The sequence below is a fragment of the Pogoniulus pusillus genome, chromosome 5 (assembly GCF_015220805.1).
Source record: "Pogoniulus pusillus isolate bPogPus1 chromosome 5, bPogPus1.pri, whole genome shotgun sequence".
Classification (NCBI taxonomy): domain Eukaryota; kingdom Metazoa; phylum Chordata; class Aves; order Piciformes; family Lybiidae; genus Pogoniulus; species Pogoniulus pusillus.
This window is the reverse complement of record NC_087268.1, coordinates 37,884,605-37,897,253: the sequence shown is the minus strand read 5'-3', so window position 1 is coordinate 37,897,253 and position 12,649 is coordinate 37,884,605. Positions and strand designations below refer to the sequence as shown.

At 36.5% G+C, this 12,649-nt stretch overlaps 1 protein-coding gene across 10 annotated transcripts in view; it reads right to left on the bottom strand.

Annotated features, from left to right (window-relative positions):
* The window catches only part of FGF14 (fibroblast growth factor 14), a 496,088-nt gene that overhangs the window by 116,349 nt on the left and 367,090 nt on the right, over positions 1-12,649 (bottom strand). For 7 of the 10 annotated variants that reach the window (XM_064143806.1, XM_064143815.1, XM_064143812.1 and 4 more), the window contains 2 exons: positions 9,685-9,795; positions 1,380-1,483 (listed from right to left, as the gene is read on the bottom strand). In XM_064143806.1, the coding sequence (XP_063999876.1) occupies positions 1,380-1,483; positions 9,685-9,795 (215 nt within the window). The remainder of the gene's footprint in view (positions 1-1,379; positions 1,484-9,684; positions 9,796-12,649) is intronic. The other 3 variants (XM_064143809.1, XM_064143811.1, XM_064143810.1) reach the window with 1 other exon arrangement.

Below are 12,649 nucleotides of genomic sequence, written 5' to 3'. Positions count from 1 at the left end.
TTCATTCAGGTGGGGGCTCTCCCTCTGCAATCTCACTCATCAGGAAACTATTAAGTCACTTCAGAAACAGTGCTGGTCAAGGATGTACTCTTAGCTATAACAACACATTCAAAAATATGCTATTCACACCACTGTACTGAAATGAACTCCCCACATGAAATGATGGATCTGGGATGTCAGCAGTGCATTTTCTCTAAAACCTCTGTTTTCTGTTCTAGGTTTCTTCCTTATGGCAACAAATATTGAATGTTTTCCTGTGATTTATTTAATTTTGAAGATACAAAAATAGCTGGTTCAGATCATAGTGCTGGAGTTTCCAACATACATTCTATGAGGAGAAATTTTCTTTGTCCTGACATTGACATTCAAGATTAGTTCCATTTTCTTCCCTCCTAATTAGCTCTTCCAAGACAATTGTAAATTTGAAACAAACAGAATAATTTCCCTTAGGGTGTCAGAAACCTAATCTGTCCATTTTCCTTTTAATGAACATTTAAAACAAAGCAGTCTGTTGTAAATCAGTGGAGAATTAGGAACCACACGACGTAAAAAATGGAAAAAGCTCTACGTAAACAAATTCAACACAGACAACAATAAATCTATAGTAATGAAAAATCCTTTAAGCCACCTTGTTAATACCTGACAGAAATGCCTGTTCATATTAAAGTCTGCTTGCCTTTCAAAAGAGGTTAAGACAATCTACACAAAACTGAGGATTTTTATATTCACAACAACACTCTGAGTGATTAGCATTAAATCGTTTGGAATATCTTAACCAACCTAAGGACTTTTCAATCACTTTATCCAGCAGTCTTCTTTGTGACTCAGAAGACTTTTTTCTTATTTTTTTATTATTCTACAAAGAAAAGAATCCCCCACAGAACCCTCTATTTAAAAAAATAATCAATAATGCTAAGCATACAATTACACAATTATGGTGATAAACTAAGGCTGTTAATGACTTTTTAGATGAAAGTTACCCTTGTCAGTCTTATCAATAGAAGTAACTGTTGAAGCAGCTTTTGTATGCTGATCAACAAATCACTAAGAAAACAACTGCAAGTCTTTATTTAAAACTTCTGGAGAATTACATTGAGAATAAATGCAGTGTAGTGCACATTACCAGTATAGGCAAACAGAAAAAGATCTGTATGGAATGTTTTTTTTAGGACTGCTAACATGTAGACTTTCATATATAGTGTGCAGTAATTTCTTGCAGTTATAGATATAGTGCATGTATGTATGGGTACACACATATACCTGTGTACTGTATATATACAGATATTATAGAGCTTCTTGAAGTGAATATGCTTCTCATTCCTGTGTTCAGATTTCAGCTTCAGCTGTGCATCCTAAAAAGATCTCAGAAAGGTACTTACTGATGTGTAGAGGAAACCTTCTCCATTTAGGGCTATATACAACCCAGTCTTCACACCCTGGATAGCAACAACTCGAAGTCCCACTGGTATAAGGTTGAATAACGCTGTGAAGAAAAAACATGACCAAATATGAACGTACTATGGTTATTACAGTATTATATTACACAAACATCAATATTAAAAAGAAAGAAAAATTCCTCTATATTTTTTCTGATTTTAAAACTAAACAATTTAGAAAATCTTGCTTCTTGTAAGGTTAATCCTTAAAACTGAAGTCTGAGCATCTATCTATCTATCAGTTAAGTCCTGCAATAGTTCGGTATTTGGCACAAGTACTAACAAAGACAAAGCACAATAAACTGGAGTATAATCACTTATGCAGCACTGCACACATTAGTATCTTGGGCAATGCAAAAAGAGTCAAAGAGCCCAACAGTTCTTTTGTCAATGTAGACTGATCATAAGGGTAATACTTGTGGATATCCTACAGAAAACATATCTTGGATTCTGACAGGCAGCTCCTTATTTTCTTAGGGACTTTTATGGGTTTGCATTAAGATGTGCTCTCATCAAAGATTTCTTTCAAGGGGTCTGTGATTTCAGATTAAAAAATACTTTGCTTTTGTGAATGATATATTAGAAGCCAGTACTACACATGCCTCACTAACAGCAGAGGCTTATTCCAGTTCAGAAAATCACTGAAACGTGTTTGATATTAAATGTGTATAAATGTTATTAAGGTGAAAATAGAACATGTTCAATAACTGAAATTTTAGGGGGGAAAAATAATTAAAAGAAGGTCTAATATCAGATATCCTAGCAACAGTATATACCTCTGTAAACATAAAACAACCACAGCATTGAACAGTGTCTGAAAATGTCCCTGTGGAGAGTGAGAGTTTACCAGCCTCACCACAGAATAAGAAAACAAAAAATGACATAACTAGGAGACACAGGTCAATTTGTCTTGTAAAAATTATGCCAGCACACACCTGTACTAAATTTACTAACTCATATAGCGAAATCAAATGCAAAGCACACATCAAACAGAAGAAAAGATCTGGATAAGCCAGAATTTATGCTAAGTGTTTTTCCGCTGTGGATCAGTCAAGGATTCACAAGCCCTCGGATGAAAACCAAAAGCAGAACCTGTGTGTTCAATATATGCAGCGAGGACCATGGATCCACCAAAACAGGTGTCAGGAACACAGCAACACCTACAGTGAGTTCCTCAAAATTAGGAAGGACATCCATAGGTGGAATTAGAAAGTGTACCCTATGAGGCTAGCTCCAATTACAATGCTGGGGCAAAGCCCAAAACAAGAGAAAAAAAGGTGGCTGAGTACATTTTGCAGAGGCTAAGTACATTTTCTCAAGGTGTGAAAACTCCTGGTTGGTCAAAAGACACAAAGCCACAGATCATTTTATAATAATGACCAAATCTTTACAACTGAGAACACATAGGTTGGCTACTAGAATTTATAAACAGAAGCGGATGGAAAAAACCCAACCCTTTCCTTAATCTTGGCATGCAAGATAAAAGAATAGGTAACATATTTCTAGGAATAGACAAAGTCAGTATAAAACTAGGAACTGTTGCAGCAGAGCATTTACAGCTGTAGAAAGAAAAATATATTCAGGAGAGCTCTAGAAGATTTTAAAACAAATTTTCTGGGTTTACAAAGATCAGAAGAGATAACATCAGACAAGAATTAGGCAAATACATGGCATTTTTATTTCTGTTGTCTCCAAAAGTCTCCATCATGCTAAATTCTTACTAGGATGCTCTCTAGAAAAATCCTGGACAGAGACAAGGTTCTCTTCTCTAATCTATACAAGACAAATGTAAACCAGTGAAATATGGCACTTAAAGACAAGATAGCTTAAGAGTGTGCAGGCTTTACAGTGCATGAGTTGAGAGTTTTCAAATGCTCAATATAATTGGGAAGTTTAAGAAAAATAGCAGCCATTGCTCTCAAATGAAACAATGTCAAAAGCAGCAAAATCACTGTTGTTTGTGGTTCAGTGGGAGTCTGTCACACTATAACTGGGTTTTAGATGGCATTTAAACTTGTTCTAGAAGAGAAGAAATTCCATAGGAAATCAGGATAAGAACACCATGCTATAGGAAGCGTAGCAACAACTGAGGGGACACTGAGAAGGAAAAAGAAACAGTAATTGCATAAAGAAGTGAACACAAAATACAAGTCAGCCACAGAAAACCACTAATAAAAAGTAACTCCAGATCATAGTGGTTCAGTTAAAACTTATGGAGCACACATATAATTTGTTTTATTATCAACAAAAATAAAGCAGCAAAGCTGAAGAAAAAACAACCACCAGTGAGGAAGACTTAAAGGCCTGTAACATGGCAGTGTTTTAGGCAACCTAAAAAATCAGTAGAGCTGCTTATCATCCCTGGTGAATTTAGAAAGCACTGACAAGGGCACACAATGTATCTTTTCCCAAATTTCAGAGATTGTGAGAGCTCCTCTAAGTATACTAAACCCATAACATTTTAGAGTATGATTTGAAATGCTGTAATTCTGCACATACAGAATATTCAGTAACTTGCAAAAAATCTTTTAGACTGGGATGAAATTAGGCAGGCCAGTTTACATTCAATTACTGATTGATAAATGCTCAACAATGTGCCTCACACTGAAGTCTGCAAAACATACACCTGTAAGGCACAGCATGTGGATTTTATGTACTCTGAAGTTGGCCAAAGGAAATCCAATTTCCTCCAGAACCTGGCTGTCAAGACTTTACTGAGCAGGACTTCTGTACCAAATGACACCTTTCAAAGTTTCCTAGGATTCACCTGTGCTATCCCTCACTTTACTAATAACCTGTCTGGAGCAAAGCCAGAAAGCCTTCAACAGTTTGCTCACATTTCAGGCCTTCACAGCCAAATCTATAGCCTTACATAAGGCCCACGTGTAAAATGATCCAAACACAAAACCAAGTGGGGAATGAGATCATTGAACATGCACCTAAATCCAACAGAAGAGATGAAAGAGGGAGCACCCTGAAACAGCACAACTAAAGCACAACTGTAAAGAAAACACTTTCTCTTCCTTTCTCTAAATCTGAAAGCCTGTTCCCACCACACACAAGATCAGAAAAGGGGGGCAGAGGCCAGTTAACAGCAACGAATGGCTTGAAAAGAAGCTACTGTCTCATGTGCAGTGGAGAGGAGCTGAAGGAACAGATTTGAGCTGGTTTCTAATTCTTCAAAAGTTTTAGACAAAGTTAAAGTCAACTTCTTGACAACAACTCCTTCTTGAGCAAAACACAAACCCTTCACATTCCTTTCTCTCTCTCTGTTATTTTTTTAATGTAATACCATCACAGCCTATTAGCATGAAATCTGAAATGCCTGAAATCAGTTATTTCCATGTCCTTGTAAAATCTGTTTAAGTGCAACTATCTTTTAGCTACAAGAAAAATGCCCATTCTTTCTTTAGAAGCTTGCTACAGACAGATTGCTCAAAGCTTATAAATTTGCTGTCTGTTCTGTGTATGCTCTGCCATGGTGCCACTTAACAAAACCTTCTACGAGACCAAATCTGCAATCAGATCAAGTAACTATTTATTTAATTTATTTCCATTTGCAGGCCTACAGGAAAAAAAATTGACACTTCCATCAGAACATCTTTCAGACTGACAATGACTGGAGGGATGCTGCTATTAAGGGATCTCTCAATTCGTTTCTTACGGAACAAGCCCATCCTACCTACCTGATCTTGCACAAGGCATAATTAAAACATATTTTTTAGTATAGCTGAATATGGTCTCCATGCATCTTATCACACTGACTAAGATGATACTGATGGGAGAAACAGACTATCTCCCAGAGGTGATGTAAATGGATGACTAAATGCCTGTGGATTCTTTGAAGATGAACTGCAGTAAAAATCAGTGCAAGAATGAGACAGAAAATGCTTCAGTTCAGTAAACCAAATTTAATATTCAATAATCCAAATTCAATAGCTGTGCAGGTGTTTTTTTAATCTTCACATGCTTTATTTCTAATTGCCTTTTTTACCTTACAAAGGTGCTGTGAACATTATTTTTATCAGTATCTTCAACTCAAAATATGATAGTGATAGGTACTCTGGAAAGACATTAGAAGTTATAATTCTATATTCAGTTTGAAAGTAAATAGAGTTTAAGGAGCATGTATTAGAAATTGAATAAAAGAATGTTAAATGGTTGCATGATTTCCTGAACAGCAACTCTACCCAGGTACCAAGTGCCACAAAGGAAGTAAAGCATGCTGCTGCATAATTAAGCAATAGATGTGCACAGCACAGCCAATTCAAAGCTGCTCTACTAATGTTAGCTTTGACATCCATCAGTTTATCAAGTAAGGCTATAAATGTGCCTCTCTCTTTTAAGCTGTTTTAAACATGACTGTAATTTCATATGAGGCACAAAGAGCAACATTTGAGTGTTAAAATCATGTTTATCATCAGTCAAGGAAAGTGTTTTAATTTATTCTTGGCTTGAGATATACTCTTCAGGCCAATCAAAATCAATGCTTAGGGCTAAAGAGATACAGGGCTTCAAATTGAGAAATTAAAGAACCAGAATGGCTTGTTTTCCAAATTAATTAGTCTTCATATTAAACCGACCCTGAGCTAATGAGACAAAATTTTGAAGATAGACCAAAGCTTAAAATGAGTTGTTTAGAGTGGGGAGGAGGACAGGGGCAGAATGCAACATTTGTTACAACAATCACAGCAAGAAAATTTCCTGTTTCTTTACGGTTTTTGTGCAGTAGCTTGTTTTTCCTAATTACTAATAACACTGCCCATGGATAACACTGAAGCAAGTTCCACTTGCACCAAGTAATGCTGAGGACTTCTGTGAAACATTAGAAAATCAGAGCTGGAGAGGGACAGCTTCACTGATTAAGACCTTAGTACTAATGAAGTCTACAGATCCGTCATGCATCTGGCTAGCCACAAAAACAAACCAGAAACTTCAAGCCATTGGAGGAAGGCTAAAGAGAAAACCAGTTAAAAAAGGAAAGCAATGAAAGAAAGTCTTTTTCCATGTATCACTGGGAGTTTGGCAAAAAAATTCAGACCGTATGTACAAGATAGTTTAAGCTGACAGCCCTGACATGGTGATGTGGTTTAAGGTACCTCAGTACCATTAACCAGCAGGTGTTTTGATTTATATTGTCAGTAGACATCACCAACTTGGAAAAGATATAAAAAAGATATCAAAACAATGAACTGGAAACTCATCAGTCTACTTAGGTTGAGCATGGCCACCAACATCAGCAGGTGAAAATATGTTCAGGGATGCAATTACAAGCAGTCACACATTTCTTCATTTTTCATGGAAGGGTTTGTGCACATTAAAAATCTTGTCATCTATCTGTGCAGACTGGCTTCTACTCCATCAGTTGCCTGAAAACACTAGTAAAACTCATTTTGACTTCAGATAAAGGTAAAAAGTCACATCAAAGATACTACCAAGAAGACTTAACAAGACCAGGTGTGAAGAGCAGCACTCAACTACATCTTAATCTTACTTCGTGCTACCTGTCTTCAACACTGACTCCAATAGTGTGTAACTTACATTTACTGACATACATATAAAATGAGTACCCAATGATATATGCAGTTTAGGGAATTTAATGTTTAAGTACTCTTCTAACTGCTTGACAGAGAATAAATTGCAACAGCACGAAAAAGCAGTGGTATGACTAAGCTGCTGTTTCCTTGCTGAAGACAAAAAGGAAATTGCTTCTCTGTCCCTCGCTTCTCACTCATGCTGGCTTCTCCAACATCCAGATCCCCAGATTGTCAGCACTTGAGGAGGCCCCTCAAAGGCTTCTGGGACAGTGAGTAGTGCAGAATACGGATGAAAGGCTGGCAGAGAGACACACACCCTTCAGCAGCTTGTATTTCTGCTTTTTTTATGAAACAGACTTTAAATGGAAGTTACATTCACTGTCGAGGTGAGCGTACTAACTGTCCTATTGGAAGCTGATACATGTCCAGTCCCTTGCCTACTGGGCAAAATAAATAGGCAGCTTGCAAATTCCATGGTCAAAAGTAGGTTTTTCCACCCTAGCAGATGGCAAAACTTATTTACTGGCAATCCTCAGATTGAAATATGAAAATCCTAGGAATTCTAACAATGAGAAAAAAATACTGTTTTAAAGCAAAGGAGGAAAAAAAATCAAAATATGCTGCAAAAAAGAAAAGCAGTAAGAAACAAAAAGTTCAACAGGAAATGGAAGGAAATGTAATGGAAAGCGAAAAGTACTGGGAAGAAAGTCTGACAGCACAAAAAAAAGCAGACATATACTCATACATTGATGAATCTACCATACTTTTCAGCTCTTAATATATTGTTGATATATATACACTAGCAAAATTTAAGGTGGAGATTGCATACTTTTCTGGTGAGCACATTTCCCATCTTTACAGTCTGAGCTGTCTCTACTAATGAACATTGTAGAAGTTGACTAGTGCAGAAACAAATAGTGAATCACACCTGTTAAAGAAGAAATTCAATTCCCTTTATGGAAAAAAAATCATTTTAGCCTAAAAATTTCTGTTGAAGTAAAACACAATAATTATTTAACAGTATCTACCCAGAATATGCAATGCTACTATCTGCTATTAGGTTGAGTTTGGACCAGTTCTCTATAATATGCATACAATACATATAATATTCATCCTACATATTGGAACAGCAAGAATGAGAGAGATAGGCAGACAAATGGAAATCCAGAAAAGGGTGAGAAAATGTGAATAGCATAGTAAGAAATTAAAAGGAAGACTTTTTAATTTTACAACAGCAAAAAGAGGAAAGTAAGGCACTATGGTCTAGTTTTACAAAGATTCAAAATCCACAGAGTTTTATGATTAAAAAGAACCCAAACAAACATTAGTAACATTAAAACATTTAAAAAATGTTGCTGTCACATACATCTCCTCACAGAAGCTGAAAATAAGAGAGAGCTAAGCAGGGAGAGAGAGGGAGATACACACTCGTGCTCTAAGACATGTTCCTCAGACTGCAAATGGGCAATGCTTCTATAAAAAGCAATAATGATCTTGTCTTTACAAGGTCTTAGTATCGACTCCAGTGCAGTAGTGGGCATGAGAGATGGACACACGAAGGGAAGAAAAGGAAAAAGAAATAGGGGGGGAAAGAAAACATTTCAAAAACAAACACACACATGAAAATCAATAATTTTTCTCAATTCTTATGAAAACAAAAAAGAGCAATAACGATGACCATGCTACCTGTTGATGAAGTGTGTTAAAAATGACAGCCATGCATTAACAGATAAAATTGGGACCTAACTGAAGTAAAGTAGAAATCTCAGATCTCTTAATTTCTATAGCCTAATTTCAACATTTTTCAGGAAAATAAAGGCTTATTTATATAATAATAATAAGATAAATATTTTGTATTTAAAATGCTTAAAATAGACCTCAAGATCACATAGAAATGTGTTACTTAAGTATGCTATTACTAGTAATAAAACACAAATGTTCTCTGGTAAATTAAGCATTAACTCTTGCTAGAGCAAAAATAGGTTTGTTTAGTTAGCATTTGCAGCTGAAGTTACCAAACACATACAGGCACACTGAATGAAAATGTGTGGCAGTATTGCAGGGAAAGGATACCAAGGCAGTAAGCCACATGGCTTTCAAGACTATTTTTGTTCGCATTGTTTTTGAAAATTGCCACTGTCACAGTCCCTGCACTGCCAAAAATTCTCTTAATATCATTGGAACTCTTGCTGGTATAGGGACTGTGGGATCTTTAGCCCAAATTCAGCAAGGTACTTCAGCACGTGTTTTAAGCAGGACTTTGATAGTTGGCCATGCATTTATTTGCTTTGCTGAATCAGGGCACATATGATCAGAATTTTCAATGAAACTTTGTTGTTTTGGGGTGGTTTCTTTTGTTTGTTTGTTTTTTTAATTGTTATTTATTTGAAAACAAGAATTTTATGTTACATGCATGGTTTCTATTCAAAAAATCATATAATGTTATCATTTTCACAAAATTACCAGATGACAGTCATTGGCCTAAATATCTCACCCCTGAGGTCCACCCCTTCAGAAGGAATACATTTAGACCAATGTCCTGCACAGGCCGTGCTGGCAGTCATTATGCTTCAAACGGCCAGACCCCTCCTCCTTTTGACCAAACCCATTCAGAAACCCTCCACAGGCATTAACACTGTGTCTGCGCGTACACACTCAAGCGATGCAATCTGCGTGTGCGATTAAGACATTCCCCTGGGGCAGTCACTTACTAGAATTACTGCTGTCATCCTTGGTTCCATCGAGACTTCCATCGGGGTGCATTTGCAAGTAGTAGCCTTGCCTGCAATATAACCTGGTCACTATACCCTTGAGCTGGGGATCTGAAAGACAAACATATTTTGTCACTAGCCTCAAAACTTTTTCCAAGAGTTATCCCTACTTCTCTCACCGTAGGAGGAAGTTTGGTGAAGCAGCATTGCTGTCTTAAAAGTAAGTACTATAAGTATGGGTCCTGGATGGAGATGGAGAAAAATCCCGCCACCAAGTAATATTAGGCCAGTCGTGTGTCCTGTTATCTGCCTCCAACATCATTATATTTAACACAGGTAAAATAAAGAAATAAAAGAACACCACAAACACCTGTAGTCAAAAGACTTAAATCAGATTAAGCCCTGAAAAAAAAAAATTAGATTTCAGCAACAAGTAAAGACCCCTACTGAAACTAACAAAACATTAAAAAACCCTACTTATTTCATACAGGTAAATAACTTACTATATTTCACATAAGATTTAAGGACAAGTGAAGGAAAAGGTCTGTCTCCTTTCACTCCCTATCAAAATGATAAACTTGCACAGCATTTTGTAACAGTCCCACATGAAGAGTTCCCAAAATATGTTATCAATCCAGAAATAGATACAATTCACCTGTCCTCTCCCACCACCCAGGAAATAACACTCCTAGATTAGGACAAGGCAGAATCCTCCTTAAATAGGAAAAAAGACTGAAAACCCCCTTATTTTTGCTGCAAGTATATAGGAAATTTAGGTAGCTAAACAATTAAGCTACCTCTGCATTTATGGTAATTGCCAAGAATTTGGCAGAGGCTGCCAAGCCACAAGTTTATGATTCATCTGAAGGATGCTGCATTATCACATCACTGATGAAACGGCTGCAGATCTGGTTCCGTGTTGATAAGAGGACATCTCATCTTAAAAAAACCAACATCACTACCTCTGTGTGATACTGGTATTAACAATGTTAAACTACTGGTCCTGTCCCGACCCTTGGCAGCCACTACATGAACTTGTGGGCACATGGGCAATAAAAGTGTCTATGCCATATCACACTTAGCTTCACAATAATGCACTACAATCACAAAGACTTTGAGACCCATATGTAATAAAATGAACAGGTGACCTTCTAAGAAAGACAGAAGGATTTCCATGAAACCCTGTAGGCAGACTATAAAATCTTCCCTGGACTTGTGCGCAATTGCTCTTCCAATCAATCATGGTAGCTTACTTACAGCATGCTACAAGGAGGTAAAGATAAACACTAATACACAAAACTGGCTCTGAGTGGAATGCTCCGCTTTGTGGCAGAGGCTCAGTTACATGAAATGATTATGAAAGTATTCTTCTTGACAATCCATATTAAAAAGTCATACACAAACACATCTAAATTAAAAAATATAATAATAAAACCTGTTACTATAAATATTAACACTAAGAATGATTTTGAGGCACGGCAATCAATGATATAAGCTTTTGATGACCAACATGTAAACACATTATATTTTCTTTCTTTTTTAACTGCAAATTTTGCTTTCCACAAATGTTTATATTAGCAAAAGTTTGTCTATCTTTATATAACACTCAGATAAAAGCATTTTTAAAACAATTATAAACAGAATGAACTGTAGTTTCTTTGCATGCACTGTCTTAAGCAACTCTGTAAGGCAACTATTCTCATAATTTAAAAATGAAAAGTGAGTTCCTCCTGCACAGGCACTGTGCCTGTCATCATATGCTTTCAATGTGCACTTCCAAACTGACTTAATACATACTAAAATGGCAACTTATTTTTTTTAAATATTAAAAATAGAGCTTTAAAAACTATTTATAGGAAAAACATTAATATTTTGAAAAACAATTTCAGCACTCAACGACTCATTAATAAATGATTCTTTATCACCACTTCTAGCCTGAAGTATCACAGGAAGGCAAAATACAGTCAACCTTCTACGACCAGTTGTTTACATCCTCTTCAAGGGAAAAATGCAGAACTTTGAAGTGATTTTCAAAGTTGTTCTTGATATCTATTCTATTAATTTTCCTAGATTCACAAATCAAATCTTTCTTGCAATAAACTGTGTAATCATTTGCCTATGTTCTCAGCAAAAGCATTATTTAAAGTTAACCCTGATTTACCATCTATTGAAAATTACATCTGACTGAAAATAATTTACTTTTTACTAGTTCTTTTTTACAGCACTTCAGATCAACAAATTGAAGTACATTGGAACTAAGCATTTCAGCTGGAGGGTGTTCAATAAAAAAAGGTGTGGGGGGACAACACTGAACAGTGAGACATGGGTTTTATTTGATCTTCGCCAAAAAGCAAGCCAGGTTCAGTGATGGAGTTGAATGAAGTAACTCATTAATCTCGATGCAAGTCCTAACAGACAAACAGGCTGCTTCATACAGCCTCGAGGTAAGTATCTCTGAGATGAACCAGACAATCCTGTCAGGAAAGAATTATTTTTTCCTTCTTGCAGAAAGAGAAATGAATCTTTTGGTCCTCTTTAAGACACTTAGGTGGTAAGCAGAGAAGAGATAACCACTAGTCTATTTCTTTCCATAGCATTTTACCTGCCTATTGCCACCTAATATTTATTACAGGAATAGTCTTAGCTTTAGATGATTTACAAACAAGCTTCTCAAATCCTTCTCTACCACACTTCCCCCTCTCCCCACTGTTTGCTAGAAAACTGGAGCAACTAGCAATGCCCTGAAACACCAGCAGAAGATTGATGCTGCCCTGTCCACAGGTGCACCTGGTATGCTGTGGTTTCTCACTCCCACCACAATGCTACAGGCAGACAGATCAGCAATCACTCTTACCCTTTACATCCCACACAAGTCTCTTTCTTCCCAAATGAAAGAGAAGGAAAGGCAAGACAACACAGCATAATAAAATATTAATGAACAGAATGAGAATAGATGACCTTCACC